This window comes from Aulostomus chinensis, chromosome 6, assembly GCF_037954235.1.
Source record: "Aulostomus chinensis isolate RoL2024-O1b breed Wild chromosome 6, RoL_Achi_v1.0, whole genome shotgun sequence".
In the NCBI taxonomy this organism is placed as follows: Eukaryota; Metazoa; Chordata; class Actinopteri; order Syngnathiformes; family Aulostomidae; genus Aulostomus; species Aulostomus chinensis.
This window is the reverse complement of record NC_141325.1, coordinates 15,200,658-15,217,892: the sequence shown is the minus strand read 5'-3', so window position 1 is coordinate 15,217,892 and position 17,235 is coordinate 15,200,658. Positions and strand designations below refer to the sequence as shown.

At 40.4% G+C, this 17,235-nt stretch overlaps 1 protein-coding gene across 1 annotated transcript; it reads left to right on the top strand.

Moving 5' to 3' along the window:
* The first annotated feature begins 2,362 nt into the window (after positions 1-2,362).
* On the top strand, positions 2,363-16,702 carry LOC147260259 (uncharacterized). Its single transcript, XM_086205218.1, has 19 exons — positions 2,363-2,427; positions 5,639-5,795; positions 6,426-6,580; positions 6,954-7,107; positions 7,477-7,669; positions 7,863-7,957; positions 8,388-8,574; positions 9,052-9,149; positions 9,231-9,384; positions 9,545-9,663; positions 10,128-10,295; positions 10,598-10,751; positions 11,388-11,418; positions 11,904-12,012; positions 12,097-13,102; positions 13,177-13,331; positions 13,972-14,041; positions 14,115-14,316; positions 15,221-16,702. The coding sequence occupies exons 2-19, from the start codon at positions 5,651-5,653 to the stop codon at positions 15,689-15,691; spliced, it is 3,666 nt and encodes a 1,221-aa protein (XP_086061344.1). The 5' UTR covers positions 2,363-2,427; positions 5,639-5,650; the 3' UTR covers positions 15,692-16,702.
* The last annotated feature ends 533 nt before the right edge of the window (positions 16,703-17,235 follow it).

Sequence of the window (17,235 nt, the reverse complement as noted above, 5' to 3'; positions counted from 1 at the left end):
CTTATCCATTTATCGGTTTGGTAGCAGGTTATGCCTATGCACTGGTCTTTTGACTTTGGTCAAAGGCAATTTAAAAAAAAAATGTATATATATATTTACAAATTAACCAAAAGTTATTTTTTTTCTGTTTGAGGTCATACATACATAGTAGTAAGCTTTATTAGCGTAGCAGCTTTCATACAAATAAACTGCAACTCAACAAGCCGTACAAAAGAAGAAAGGAATGTTAAAAACATGTTAACATTAAAATTGTCCATTTGATTTAAGTGCAATTATTCATTGTGCAGGGCAGTTTTACAACTCAGAGAAAATTCTATTTGATAATTAACAGTTAGTCTAGCAATCAAAAAATAGGAGCAAAATAAATCTCCTGTCTCCAGGATTATTTGGGAGACCTGTGATGCTGCAGCTCCTTTGGTGGATTTATGTGTTTGATGTTGTCCTGAATCCAACAATGTTACATTTTGCCTGCAAAATCTGTCTTTGTCTGCTTAATTAAAATCAGCCTTCCTGCATAGATTATAAATCGGTGCATTTGTACTTTAATTTCCATTTGATTATGCTGAATGGATTGTCAATTTACATTTGCAAGGGCCCCAGTAGACATGTGGCAAGACTGCAGTGTTTAAGCTCCGGCTATGAACGTGAGCAAGTTTTGCCCAGGAAATCTGCTGAATGACAAACATCCAAAACTGACATGGGATTCGTTGTATTCAAGGAAATTTAACCGTACTTTGTTCAGGGCTGGAATTATCTGTTGTTGCTTTTCACTTGTTTAAAGAAAATAAGAATTCTGACAAGACGTCATGTAATACTGTTTGATTATTTTTAGCACATAGAATAAACATATATTAACATGCATGACGTTTTCATAGACACGTCATATTAATATCCCATTGCAGTGTATAGCCTCTGTATTGCGATGAAACGTAATTGATTTATTTATTGATGATGTATCAGTAATATTGTCTCATGGCAAAATGATTATAGACATCAGCATTTTCTCATCCTCAAAAGTGATGAAGAAGAAGAAGAAGTAGGAATAAGAAGTTAAAACCATATTGTATTTTCGAAACAGCCATTTTGACCTGTCATTAACCTACATTTAAACAGGAAAACAACACTTACGCAGTATAGATCGCTGACATGGCTCAGCGGCTGAGGGTTTGATGGAGTACACGCGCTGCAACTCTGGATAAAAGCATGAGCTTCATGGAAAAAGGTGCGAGCTCTAGAACGACACCATGACAGTCAAGTATTCACACGGAACAAGCGCCAACATGAATCAGAGACTATGACACATATTGCTAACTTTAAATCAAATAAAACCGTGGATAAAAATCATGTTGTGTGACAATATTTTTAACTGAAGTGTGTTTTGTTTTATGTGTTGTGGTCATTGCTATCCCAGGTATCCAGGTGAATCGAACCAGTAACCTCCTCTCCTAGTGAGGAGACAGTGCTAACCACCGCACCACCGTGCCACCCGCTTATGTTCAAGTCTAGTACTAAAATCAAATAACAGCGAGTGCCCAGGCCACACAACATGGAGGCTACAGCAATAAATAAACTTGGTATTTTCCATTAATATGGTCATATAAAACAAGGAAGTGGAATCAGGAAACAGATGAGGTCTAAACCACAGGAAGTGGCAAGTGCGCTGACTTGATGACCTGTCAGGGACCGTGACGGAGGGAGGGAGGGACTAGTGGAACTGTGGAGACGTCAGCACTTGAAAGAAAACTGGCAACTACAGGGAGTCCAACCCAGCTGACATTGGGTGAGAGGCAGGGCTCACCCTGGACAGGTCACCAGTCCATCAGGAGCAATTCGGGGTTCATTATCTTGCTCAAGGATACATAGACATGGTCACCAGGGGAAGTGAGGATTGAACCAGCAACCCTTCGGTTGCTAGACAGGCACTCTACTTCTGAGACATGCTGCCATTTTTCAGAAAACCTTTCCATGACAAATAAATTATGACTTCAATCTGAGTTGAGTTGAGTAGTCTTACACATTGACAGCATATCTGAGCTATCGTTACATGCTCATAGATGAACAGCATTTACCTTCAGTTGATAGAAATTCATCTAAATGAAGCTCACGTCTCCTCATTGCAATGAGTTAACAGAATTGAGCATTTCTTTTTTACTGCTTCATTTCACCTGTTGGCTTTGAATAAATGGTGTGTGTGTGTGTGTGTGTGTGTGTGTGTGTGTGTGTGTGTGTGTGTGTGTGTGTGTGTGTGTGTGTGTGTGCGTGCGTGTGTGGAGGTGGAGGGTGGCTGTCCAGCACACAGGAGAGCAGCTGTTTGCTTGTTCTGTCATTGCTGGACGCTCAGCTGCTGCATCAGGAGAACAGAGACCCAGACAAATAACGACGAATGAGCTGATTGGAACACTGAATCACTCCTTGGACACGTGGAGAGTGAGTATCCATACTCACATTGTTCTTTCTGTCAGCTGAAAGGGTTCAAATATGATGCAGTGTGAAATTCTTTCCAAAAATGATATGTGTTGAATTAGTTTTGCAATGATTAGATGCTTTGCTGTTGTAACTTTATTAACTGCACGGTGTGGTGCAGTCTACTGCACAGTGAGTTGCTTTTTGTAGCATTTATTATAATCCACGTTCAATCATATGCAAATTCATCCCTTGATTACTGGCTACAATATGTTGCACAGCAAGAACTGAATGGGAACGAAGTGTGAACGAGTTGTTTCTAATGTCACACTGCTGAATGTATTGGCAGTTACAGCAGCGTTACATTTATTTTTGCTCCTAGTTTTAGTGGTGTAGACGATCATGAGGATGATGAGGAAAGAGGGAGCCATTTTAGTTCCAAATGTTGACAGAGAACTCTGCTTTGGCCGTGAAGACTACCTGGTATGGTTGTAGACAATATAATTTGATAAAAATAAAACTAGTTATATATTATCATTGTGGAATAAACCTATCAGTGTGCTGGGAGTTTCTGAAAAAAGTAAAGAAATAAAAGCAAACCCTCCCATAAAGTGCACAAGGTGTCATCTTCAGTTTTTCACTTAAACAGAAGTGCCCTACTCATCAAACTTGGAAAGACTGTCCACTTGCAATAACTACCTCAGGAGTTTGGGATGGTGTTGAGATTAATGAGGCTTTATGATACAGTGCTAACGCCAGATGACACTTTTGATTTCTGCCATTATGCCTGTAAATCTGCCCTTCAGACAACCTGTGAAACTGTGACAAACTCTCCTCTTGCTGAGATGCGATGAAGACTTTGATAAATTCAGAGTAAACACAATGCAAATCCATGGTTGCCATTTAAGGTACGATGCAATAAGTGACGACACAAATTCTGCATTTCATCAAATCTCCTCACATTGTTTCACTGACTGTAGAGATGGAAAATCATTAGTTAGCTCTGACACAGAGTGTGTGGGCTAAAACATCTTAATGACATGCTAAACAGTGTAAACGATCTGTTGTGAACATGGTGAGTCAAACAAATGCACACCCCCGGGCTCTTGGCACGAAGGAACCAGCCGCTAGCTTGAACCAATCAGCCAATTCAAATGGCTGCTGACTAATATCTTGTTTGCATTATTAAAAGCATCAGCAGAGCTCTGGGGCCGCTATGTAACTGTTAGCATCGTTAAATATGAAATAACCTTACTTGCATTAAATTTCCATATTGTGCATAGCAGATGTCAAGATAAGGACACAGGTAGAGTTTTTTTGTTTGTTTGTTTGTTTGTTTTTTTTAGCTTGAAACTACAAAACTGTTGAAGGGAACACTGCAAAAGCCAAAGTGTATTTTTCCGGTCTAGAATTTTGTCTAATAAGAATCCCCACTATTACACTTGCACATAAGATGTCACTTAACACGTTTTTTTCACAAGTTTTTAAGAAAACGGAACTTTATTTTAATATTTCAAGAAATCTATTTGCGCTCAAATTTCGTTCACTGCACTAGCAGATAATTTTGATAATTACAATGAAAAAAAAACTTTTTTTTCCAATTCAAACAAGACAGCTTATCTGACTGAAATACTGTACTATAATGAGTAAATAGTTTTTCTTTTATAAAAAAGCTGGATAAACTTTGTTTTGAGAAGAAGTACAACATTTGTTTAATATCTTATCATATCAACATATCCATCTATAAAACACAGCCAGGATTTCGATGAGAGATACAACCTTTTTTTTTTAGACATTTTCAAAAAATCGGTAGAAAACGGATGGATAGATGGATTTCAAAACATTTTAACATTTGCACATTTTTAGAATTTTTAACGGCAGATACAACAGTATATCAGTATGACAGTATATCTCTTATCCTTCCTTTTTTTTGTGCCTAAACCCTTTATGCCTAACATCCACGCTGTTGTAATGCACACAGGGCCCTTTGACCTTAATCCCGACACATTCACTTTCAAATGAGCCTCTTGAGATCAAAACTATGCCTCGGTGACATGTCCATTCAACATTTCCTTATGCGCACGTGGGCAGTGCATCAGCAAAATTTGTGTAACATTCAAACAATAAAGGTTCAGCCCTTAAATGGGCATAGGGATGATCATGAAAGCCTATATGATCAGAAGTTTTCCTTGCAGGGACCAATAACTGATGTTCACACTACAAAGCTCCGCAGCCTCTTTTCATGTCACTTTCATTGAGTGGAGGGCCACAGCGCGAGCTCTATAAAGTGGCTGGGCCCATTCAAGCTATTAAAGAGGACAAAGCTGAGCTTGCTGCAGAGCCACAGACTCACCACCAAAATAGGACTGAAGCAAAACAGGGGCAGGGAGAGAAGAGGAGGGCACTAGGAGCAAGAGAGAGAGAGAGAGAGAGAGAGAGAGTAATGTTAAATTAATCTGTTGAATACATTTTCTGGCAGCTTACCAAACATGGATCGAGCAAATGGCACGTTGTGGTTATTGTTGCTTGTCACATTTTCTGGTGTGTGATAAATAATTGTGATCCTCAATTGCTTCGCATGAGAGCTAATTGTTTTGTTACTGGTGTTATGTTAAATTCTGTTTCCCTATTGATTTGTTTCCCCTTACCTTCACCTGCAACCTAACTTCTTCCCCATTACTCGCTGCCAAACTTTTCCTAACTCCCAACTGGGGTGTTTGAAGGTGGGGACCTAATGGATGGGGGAACAGAATTTGACACAACACCAAGATGTGTGGTTTTAAAAATAAGAGCTTGTGAACTGGATTAAACCAAGTCAACCATCTAAACATGTTCTTGTTTTTACTTGATCTAGTGAGACCAGTGCAGAAATAATTTACTCTTCATTTGCTACTGAATTCTAATCAGTGCTGTAAGTGATATCAGCTGGACATGAGCAGCAGTGTTGTTAGAGACGTGCTCTGGTTGCTCTGAGTTTAATTATATCAGCTAAGGAGGTCCCATTTTCACCCCCATCTGTCAGCAGGTTAACACAAAAGCAACCTGGCTCACAAATCCTGGTAAAGACGAGGAAGAATCCTTTAATAGTTACCTTCAAACACACACACACACACACACACACACACAGATATATTTTTTTAAAGGTTCACTTCTACAAAGCATCAAACTAGCCACAGTCCACCTCAGCATCAATTTCAAGGCTGAAACTGACAATACTTGTCTTGTCTGGTCCCAGCTAACAGCATGGATGAAGCCGTATGGTGGTTTCCTGTTGTCTCCCAGGGAGCTCTACAGTAGGATGCTTGTCAGTGTTTCCATTTGGATGCTGCTTCAGATGACGTCCCGCCTCTGCTTACTGATCCTGTCCAGCTTGACAGTCTCATCCCAACTGGGTGAGATGTGTAACAGCTCCGACACAATTATGATGTTGCAAAACATAATCAATTTTATGGTAGTTTTGGGTCCTGTGTACTTACGTAGGCCCTGCACTGCAGCAAGTATTTTAAAGTTTTCATCACTTCAAATGTGTTTGTTTTTGCTCTTCAGCTGAATGTCAAAGAAACATTTATTACCATGCAGAAGGAGGTTTGCGTAATTTGATAGAGGATTGGTTCCAGAATCATCTTCTGACAGTCAGACAGTAAAAAACATCACAATGTCTGATGAGCTTCAGAGTGATATTTCAGTATGGAACTCAAACAAGTGAAATGTGGAGAGTTTAGGACACTAAAGGTCAACAACATCACACTAATGAAATATTCAAAGCTATTTTTTTTTTTGTATATTAAACATGGAGATGTTTATGCCCTCGCTTAGATCTGTATGTTAATGCCAGAGGGTGGATAAACACTTCCTTTAATTGTGGATGTAAATATTTGCTTTACTCAACTTGAGAAAGAGCAAGATCATTGGAGCTGAGTCATGACCTATTGAGTCATAACCAGCATTTAGACTTGGCTGAAAATATTTCCATATTTCTGGAGCAGTAATGACAAAGAAATATTTTACGTAACGTTCTCCAGGTTTGGAGGATGTTTTCTTCAGTCCGCAGGATCAGACTGTTATAGAAGGAGAGGAGGTGTTCTTCCAGTGTGTATCGGGTGAAAGCTCATCGTCTCCCGCGAGCATCACCTGGCTCAAAGATGGAAACGTGGTCGCTAAAGGACGACAGATTCAGGTGGACAAGAACTTCCTTCATCTTAGTCATATTCAGTGGCTTCAAACACCACAGGAAGCTTCCATCATTGTTTTTGAGGATCGTACGATGTACTGTTGAAACATTCTGAGACTGAAATGCAGAAGATGAATGGCACACTGTATTACCTTCTGGTCAAACGCTGCAAACGAAGGCGCACACAGACGTTAGCTTGGAAACAAAACATAGACTTGAAATCATTGACTTGTCGTCATTGTCATACACGAAACTCAATCATCCAATTTATTGTGTAAATACTGTATTTTCTCATTTTCTGTAGGTTGCAAATATTACGATTTGATAAATTAAATGCTATTGCAAATAACTTGTGATTCATCTGTGTTTTCCTGGCCAGGGTGAATATGGAGGTGGAAACCAGAAAAAGACATCAGGAACTTTGCACCTTTTCAACGTAACATTAGAGGACGATGGAATTTACGTTTGCGTAACGTATAATCCTTCGCTAAGCATCAGCAAAAAGAGTGAACCAGCACGATTAACTGTTCAAGGTTAGTGTATCGCTTTACTTATTGTCGCCTTCTTAAAATAATTGCCTAAGTCTTTTTTTTTTCAAGTTTTTCAGAAAATGCAAAAAACTGGAGACAAAACATCATGAGGAGTTGATGCAGGCAAAAGAAAAAATTATCAAAAAAATGACTTAGGCAATTATTGTAAGAAGGCGACATTATCATATGTTAACAGTGTTTGTCAGGGTTCCTTTAACAGCTCACTCTATTGTAAATCAAAAAAAGTAATCAAAAATTAAAAGAAAGAGCTTAAAGACGTCATTCATTTAAATTCTGATAGCTTTATTTTATTTAATCTAATTGTTTTGAGGGGATACAACCCTAATGTATGCTGATCTGCCTGTTTAACAGGAGTCCCTCGAAGACTGAAGATCATCCATGGTCCTGACAACATCACTGTTGCTATGGGAACAGGAGTCTCCATGCACTGTGCTGTCCGCGGCTTCCCTGTTCCCATGGTGCACTGGTTCAAAGACGACTGCCTCCTGAAAAACTGCTCAGCCTCGTTCAACCTCCAAAACAATGGACAGCTGCTCACATTCAGGTCTAACACCGGACAGGACAAGAGGATGTTAATTCTTTATTGTTTGCTGCCAAATAGAACAAATCCTACAATATACACAATAGAAATTACATTTATTGAGATTTTAGATACAAGCAGAAGTTGTTGGCCACCATTTCTGAGGCTGATGCACTGAGCTTGTTTTAGTGATACTTTTTGTGTCTGTGTTCCTCAGGAATGTGACAAAGGACCATGAAGGTTTCTATCACTGTGAAGCATCCAATCAGAGGGAGAGTATCAAGTCACAGCCAGCCTTCTTACTTCCTGCTGGTACAGTGTACAAGCATCAGCACTAAGTTTTTGTGTAGCTGAGTGAATATCCGTAAGAGTAAAGAAACTATTGGTAAATCGAATAAGACCTGTGGGCTATGTGTCAGAAATAACTTTCTTTAAATAAGCCTAATATTTCAGGGTAAACTTAAAGTCACATTCAATTAGAAATTCTAATTTTTCAGTATAGATCAGTCCACATTACTGCATCTTTTACTGGCAGTGCGATCCGGTTATTTTGTGTAATACTTTAGTTCTTGCAAGATCCTGTGGTTCTTAATAACATGACAAATAAACTGAAACAAAAGCAAATGAAAACATTGATAGGGTTTTTAAATATGACATCCTTTAGAAATAAGAAATGAGCTCATAAACTGCTGTGTAGAACCCTGTATGAAAGGAATTGTTTTTATTGACATATTATTTCCAGAGATGGACTGGAGTTTCATCCTGCAGCCCACAAACATGACAGTGAAGAGAGGGGAGAATGTAACTGTCACCTGCAGGCCTCCGTACAGCCGCCCCCCGGCCCAGGTGACCTGGTTCAGAAACAACCAGCAGCTCAGTCCGACAGCTCATGTGACTCTTCTTCCCAGTGGAGACCTTTTCTTTAACCAGTGAGTGTCGACGGGTTCAAACCAGCATGGACCATTTAGTTGGTCCTCACTTTCTGAGACACATTCAAATGGCAGTTTTTGGCTCAAGGTCTGGGGTACAAGGGCCGGGGAATATCAATGAATGGATGTCCTCTCTAAGATAGCAATACCCATGAACAACATGAGTGTGGGTATCGCAGGGGGCATAAGTGAATCACCTCTAACTTATTGCCTAACTGTTTTAGTAATCATACGTAGAATTTTAGTATTGGTAAATAGCATAAATATGTGAAATTGTCATTGAGTCAAATTTGTCAGGAGGTTCCCAATATTACCAATACGTTACAAGCTAGTGGATTCACAAACGACTAAACTGTCACCATAGAGTTAACTACATATGTATATATTCTTAAGAGTATATGATCACAAAGGTTTTTACCAGGTTCAAGGAAACACTGGGCAAATTGTTATTGTATTTTGTCTGTATTTTTTCTGCAGTGTCCAGGAGGAAGACAGTGGGACCTACTTCTGCAGGGCCTCCAACATCCACCTGCAAAGATTTCTCACCTCAAGACGAGCAACTCTAACTGTGCAGGGTACAGCAGACCATCCTCCCTTTGCCACTGATCTGTCCAACTGGCCACCTATGTGATTCTCTCACCTTCTTTACTCTGCAGCCCCTCCATCTGTGAAACTGTGGCCACAGGTGCTGACAGTGCCACTTGGTGCCCAGGCAGTGTTGCAGTGTCAGGTGTCTGGTCACCCTTTACCCTCCATAAATTTCATTAAGAGAGGCCAATCCAAGCAGACTGGAGGGAAGAAGGCTGTAGGGTGAGTTCACCGTATTTACTGTAGATCATCTGTTATTGAAATCAAGTGACGGTGGGATATTTTCCATCTTAACTTCTTTGCTCGTTACTATAGAAGATGTAGATCTATTACAACTGGTTAATGATATGTGTCTATTTAATGTGAATGCTCCTTCATCCAGGTTGAGGAATGCCACCCTGCACATCCAGTCAGCTAAGACCTACGACGAGGGAGCGTATGTGTGTGAAGCCTCCAACAAACTCGGTCGTAGCCGCAGCACAGCGATGCTGATCGTTGCTGGTAACTTCTACACAGTCATTGTCTCTCCTCAGTGTTTACCATCATAGAGCACATGACTGTGTTTGCAATCACTTTAAGTTGTGTATTTCAGGAGCATTTTTTTTTAAATATAAGCAATAGTGACATTTGACTCCTAAGGGTTTGTATTAGTACAACCTCTAAACACACTCGAGGTTCCCAAGATATTACGATTAACTTTAACAAATTAAGGAAACGGAAAAGGGTTTTAACTCACCAAAGCACAAACAACAGTTAAAAAATAAATCAAGTCCCAGGAGTGCATGAAATAATGACTGAATAGGCCCAAAATTACATCTCCTGCAGTGTCAAAATGTTGCATTTTCTTCCAGTTGCTACACAATATTTTGGTATTTTACACAAGAAAACTCAAAAATGAATCCAACTTCAAACTGACCATTTAACAAGGGTGCATGTGAATCTAAGTTCCTCCTCTGCTCTCCTAGTTAGCCCCATCATAGCAACATTTGCAGGTCAAGTGAGCTACAGACACGGGATGTCAGCAGTCCTGCCCTGCAGGGCTGTAGGGGTCCTGCCTATCACATATACATGGACCAGGGGTAGAGCAGAGACGAACCGCCCCATCAGCGCCACCGAGGACAGACACATGGATTGTAAGTCTCTCCAGGCTGAATTTAAATCTTTTTTCTCCCATGAGGAAAATAGTTTTCACAGTGTTTAAATCCAAAATTTATTTTCAGCGATAAATATGAGCATCTTAAGCAGGTGGAATGATAAATACGATGGTGTCATGATATATTGTAAATAACTCAGGACCAGGAACTATCTGGTCTATCATCGTTATTTAGTATTTTGTATCAATTAACAGTAACTAATGCACAAGTTTGATTATTGTGCTTAGTGTCATACATACCTGCCCTGCATTTGAATTTCTGTAAATGTGTCTGCCTTGTAGCGGATGGATCTCTCCATATGACCAGTGTCCAGTGGTCAGATGCAGGGGAATACTACTGCACTGCTAAAAACCGTGCAGGACGGCACCAGAGACGAACCGTCCTCACAGTCACAGGTATTCTGACAATAAACCAACATTTATTTTTACTGGCACTGTGACAAATACACCACACTGAAACAACAGTAAGCATTACTTCAAAATCCTGGTACATTCAGAGTTGTGCACTGTGTATATATTTTCAAGTTGCCACTTTCCTAAATTATTCATCCATCCATCCATCTATTTTCTGCCGTTTATCCTGTGAAGGGTCATGGGGGGGCTGGAGCCTATCTCAACAGCCTTCGGGTGAGAGGCAGGGTTCTCCCTGGACAGGTCACCAGTCCATCACAGGACCAACACATACAGACAGACAACCATTCACACTCACAGTCACACCTACAGTCAATTTAGAGTATCAATCAGCCTCGTCCCCTCTTGATGTCTTTGGACTGTGGGAGGAAGCTGGAGTACCAGAGAGAACCCACACAGGAACAGGGAGAACATGGAGACTCCACACAGAAAGATCCCGTGCCCGAGCCGGGACTCAAACCCAAAACCTTCTTGGTGTGAGGCCACAGTGCTGACCACTGCACCACCGTGCCTCCCTTTGCTAAATTATAAGCCCCTTTAATCTACAAACACACGTTGCACTTGCAGTATCAAGATGCTTCCTTGACAACTTGTATTTCTTGCTGGTTCTCTTTCATGCTGTCTGTCCTCTATCCTAAGATGACGATCATCCAATTGATAGAGGCAAGCAGACAAGACTGGTTTTGTCTGCTGTGAGTAAATATGTGACAAGCACTGCTACAGCATCTGTGGTGACTCAGTTTACAGCCAAATCAGTGTGCAGGTTTCATGTGTGGTGACTTGTGTCAATTGAGACCATCGCTAATCGGATATTTGTGGTTTGGAATAGGGCTGAACGACTTTTAAATCAAAATCGTGATTTGAGATAACACGATTCCCCAATTGATTTATCTAGGAAAGAAATGATACAGTGCAGCTGATCCATGGGTTTTTGGTTTTGTATTTTGACAGTGTCATGGTAATGCTCAATCCCACTTCAAAACTATTACACAGTGACTACTCTTAAATCATCTGTCAGAAAAGTTGCAATCACATTTTTTCCCCAAATTGTTCAGCCCTAGTTTGTGATGTAGTTATCACTCATTTTGTGACAAAACACATTTGTGTTGTGAGCTTCTGCAAAATGTCAACAACATCTTTATGTGTGTCTTGAATTGTATTTCTATTTGTTTGGCAGAGTACTAGCAAAAAGCTGTTGATTACCCCTTCCAGTGGCTCTGTGGCTGAGCAACAAGCCAATAAAACATCTCATCCACATGTGCAGGCGAAGCATAAGGAGGCCATATGTATGTCTTTGAATAGCAAAATAAACTGCACCGAACATACAAAAACTACACAGGATTAACTGGTTACTTTTTCACTTCTTTCAGGCTCCTCATCACACTGTCGTGCTACAAGAAAGTCATTTTCGAGGGGAACAATAGCTGAGCAAAAGATGCTGCCAGGGTCACCAGACCTTCTTTCACGAAATTCGCCGAATCAGCCCACAACCGGTCCGACCCAGCCTTTAGTCACTCAGATGCAGCCTCCTATGTTGCCACCTCCTCCGCATCCAAACTTCCATACAGTAGTCCTCCACGCTCACCTGCCGGTGACACGAGATCCTCTTTCATTTTCAAATAGCGAACCGACAATAACACAGAGCAACACGCAGTATCAGTTATCTGAAACTCATTTGAGGGTTCGACGATTACAGCGTCAAGACAAGTCCTCAACAGGACCTAGTTCTGGAGGTCTTAGCACTCACCCCTCAGCTCTTTCAAGTCCACTCACAGATCTTTTTGTTGAGATGTCTCAATTAACAACAAGGCTTCCAGTAAGTGAATCAGATGTCTTGACCAAAGTGGACTCAGTGATTATATCCAACACTACAACCAACCAATCAGTTACTTCTTCATTGCAAGCTGAATTATATCCATCAGCATCCAAGAATCCTCAAACCAAGCTTGATCAGCCAGGCCAGAAAACACACCAGCAGCCTTCGGCAATGCTCACACAGATATCTCAAAGTCAAAGTCCTTTCCCCAAGCTCCATCTTGAGCTTTCAACAATTCAGCAACATCTGCCATTTACACAAACCTCAACTTCTTCAGTGGCAAAGCTTCCTGAATCCCTGATCCATGGTCAGCCTTCACCCACACTGCCAACATCATCAATAGCTCTTAAAATTCCACCTTCGCTCTCAGCCACCCGTCTTCCTGTTCCAAACTCCAAATCCTCAAAATTAGACCTGGGGATCGTCAACCTATCCAATCAGCTGAACGAGAGCCAGCAAGGTCACCCAGGTCAGCTGGCCAAATCAGCCAATGACACAGAGCTGGCAGAGTGGCTGAAGAGGAACACGTCCCAAGCACCTATGAGTAGCAATGATCCCCGGTAGGTCAAACAACATGTCTGGTGAGTCAAAAACAGCAATGTGAACTGATTTCACTTCATCTTTCATGCTCCAGAGTGACACAGCAGTCTCCATCATGGCTGCCAATACTGGAAAAACATGACATCCCCATCGTGGTGGGAGTAGGTGTCTCACTGGCCTTCATCTTCATCACTGTTACCTTTTATTCGGTAGTACAGAAGAATGAGCCTGCACCCACAAGCCGAGCAGGTCAGAATTAATGTTCAGTGTCCTGTTTCTGTTCTGAGCTTTTTAAAGCAGCAGCATACTGCTCATTTATCTGTTCATTATATTAAATGTTCACAGTTAGCCCAGCACAAACTCTGGAAATGGAGAGCAATTGCTAGCTGGGGTAAAACCTCCCTTTCCAGCTGTAGAATATATGTAAGAATGTACAATTCATATATCCATATAAAAAACAAAGTACAAAAACAAGAATAAGCAGGTTCCAAACGGGCAGTTACTATGCAACCAGCAGAGACACCTGGAAGTAGCTTTTTTCCACAAAGCCAAGACATTTTCTGAAAGGGCAATACAGCTATCTAAGTTATTTTCCTCCTGATAAAAGCACAATGGCTAATTAGCATTTGTTTCATTGTGGTATCCCTTCTTGTCCGTCTTCCAATATGATGGCAGTTATTCTCATAGTACAGCAGATCTTTTTGATCTTTGAGCAGATTGCAGATGTTGCTGATGTGCTAAGCTAAGTAAGTACTTAAGCTAAGCAAAGCTAAGAAGCTGTATCTTGTGTTCAAAGAACAGATATCCTATCAGAATGATATTGAACTTTTGTCAACTAGAAAGCCTAAACTTATTTACTCAACTGAATCTATTTATTGGTCCTTGACAGCACAGAGGAATCTAGGTGTCCCTATGCGGCATGCTGAATGTCGAGCTGCAGGACGAACATATGAAAACAGGTGATTACATTATTGTGCTGTTATTTTAAATCTTAGAAAGGTGCAAGAAAATTGTGTTGTGTGTCTTTTACAGAGCTTTTGAGGATGATGAGTGTGTGGCAGTGATTGAGCAAAGCCCCAACATATCAGACACCCACGCCAGACCTCCGGGGCCGAGCCTGGTCACAGTGCAGATGGAGCCCACATCTGAGAACCTTCAAGAGGACATGCAACCCGCTCTAGACAACCACACAGTCACTGTAGAGACCTATCCTGAGCCCATTCTTGACACAAAGGTTTGAAAACATAGAAAAACATTAGTCATGAATGTAACTCCAGGTTCTATTTTACTTATGCTCTGCTTGGACTGATTCTAAGTTCTGTATCAAGAGCACAAAAGGAGCAGGTGATGTGAACTTTGCTGCCAAAAGTGTTCTTTTTAATGCTACTACAGCCTCTGTGTAAGAGGTCTAACTCTGTGTCGTACAGTCAGCTGGCTGAGGCCAACAAGCAGTCAACATATATAAACTGAAGAAAAACGGGGAGCAGAGCTCAGATGACACAGTCCTTTAAGATGGACCCAGAGCACGAGGGCAGGAGATTGTGCATGGATACAACAGCTCCTGGACAAAATAGAACATGAAAGCCATGGCAAATATTTTTGATCTCCTTTTATTTGAATTTTTTTGGTCCCTTGGTCATAAATGTTGTGCTTTCTGAAATAATACTTCCTTGACTGGCATTGTATTTTGCTGTTCAGGGCTTCCGTATCAGTTCCAGCCTACCCTTTAAATCAAAAAAGGGAATTTGGCTCCAAAAAATACGATAACTTTGAAGATGTCTTCTTGACCTCACTGCTGAAGCCTCATATTAGTTTTGTTGCTGCACATCTTCACAAAGATTTAAGACTCTGTTCCACACCTCTTGATATCATTTTAAGATGCACTATGACCACAAAAAGCAAATGTAATGTAAGTTGTTAAGATTGAAATCACGTGAACCAACTTTATCCTTTACAATTAGGTAACTTGTCCTCTACCACCACCCTTAGGCTATTTGTGGTAGTGCAAGCAGTGGTCTTTCAGCCAACCAACATTGTGTTTTCTACCATGTACTTAGACTTAAAAAAAACCCTCAAGGACTGAACAGTAACGTGACATTTTCTTCTATTTTTATCCATGGTATTGCTGGCTCTTTCAGATTGATCCTTCCCTGGAGGAGGAGAAGAGCTGCAGTCTGCCGCAGCCCAGCATCCAGTTACAGTGTGCTGAGGACTGGCCCAGTAACGGGGTAGACAACCACAGCCCATGCCAAGACCCATTGCCTCCTCCATCATCCTTGCCAACCTGTTCACCTTCTCCATCTCCTCCACCCAGACGTGAGGAAGGCCTTCGCACCTCTTTGACCCTGCAGAGTCCTGAGCCATTTGCTGCCCCCATCCAACACAGTCTCAGTATCACACACGGGAACCCCCCCCTACGTCTCTCCCACCATGTCTCCTTGGGCGTGAATACCGTTGCAGTGGATGTCCATTTTTATCCAGCAGTCACTGCTTCAAAAGTGACAGGCACTAGCACTCAAATCAATTCAGTCTCCAACTCCACTTCATTGGCTATGCCTCAGTTTAGTCCTCCATTAGCCAACAGCCAGGAGAACAATCAGTGTAAGTAGCAACTGAAAAAGGTTTGTGTCACATCGCGAAAATAAAAACTGTCGCATTTTATACGGTTAGCACTTTGTGATCGGTCGGATCAACAATTATCTGCAACAGGCAAACTAATATTATAAATACTTTATGGATTCCTGAATGGAAACTGTCACTTTATGGTTGTTCAAGTTCAAAAAGAGAACATTCAGAAAATATTAGTACAAATAAGTGGAAAAACTACCTTGAATAAATACTGGAAGTTATACACTGTAAATGACACAAAAAGGAAATATTAAAAAAAAATAAACAGAAAAGATAACAAAGATAGCAAAATTACTGATCGAAAAACAGGACTATGATAGATAGATAGATAGATTCTGTATGATTTTAATTGGCAGCTTTTATTTACTCAAATACAATCTGTTTGATATGAAGGAGGCAGCGGACTGATTAGAAAATGACAATAAAATAATTCCGCTCTAGATAAAGATTTCTGAGAAATAAAATGTTGAACAACTTCTCAACAATGAGGGACATTTTAGCAACTGTATTGTATGTGAATGTTTTTCATAGCTGAAGTACAGCACTTTTTGTATTACTTATAATGTATCACATTCATTAGTTTTAACATGTTTGAATGTATACCGCACAGCTTCAGCTTTATCTTGTGATTGGTTTCCTTACACTCTTTGTTTTACCGTTGAAACAAAAATGGCACATGTTGACGTGTAATACTAACTTTACTCATGTACAAATGGCATGTTTCACTCATATTGCGTTATTGATTTTTCGTTTAGTTCAAGTAAATTGAGACTTCAGTATGTTGTACAGTATTGACTTATTAGCAAACCAGCCAAGGATACATGACTTTGTCAGAAAATACTACTCATTTTGTAACTGTACACATCTTGTTTCAGTGACCTGCTCCGTATATTCTACAAACTTGACTGTTACACCTAATGAAACCAAAGGAAGGTATTAGGATCTCTATGAATAAATATTTAGATGATGGTCGCACACAATGCAGATATGTGACGCTTCAAGTCAAAAATGTTTTTCGATCTTCCTCATTAAAATGTCCACCAACAATTGTGAGTTCCAGACTTCATCATGAATGTATTATATAAGTGTTAAAGTTCTTAATGTACTCAAACAGGTAATTGTTAATGGTTGACACTCATGATTTTTTTTTTAACATTTAGACACAAATTACACCTACATTACTCTGCAGAAAGTTTGCCTTGAAACTTTTCTACCAGAAAAACTTTCCCTTCTTACAGAAAATGCACTTCAGACATAAAGTTGAGAATATTTGAGGACACTGACATTTACATGATTGATTATCCTTCAAAATCTATTTGAAACTTGAAAATATTTCTGAGGATCCTTCGGGTACCACTAGAGGGAGCTTGTGTGCCACTATCACAGTTTAGGAATAAATGTTCAGCGCTACCCATGACCCATAAGGGACAAGTGGTATAGAACATGGATGGATGTACAAAGCTATTTCTGTCAGGTCCATTCACGTCAAGAAACACAAGAGATGATAATGAGCTTGATTTGTTTA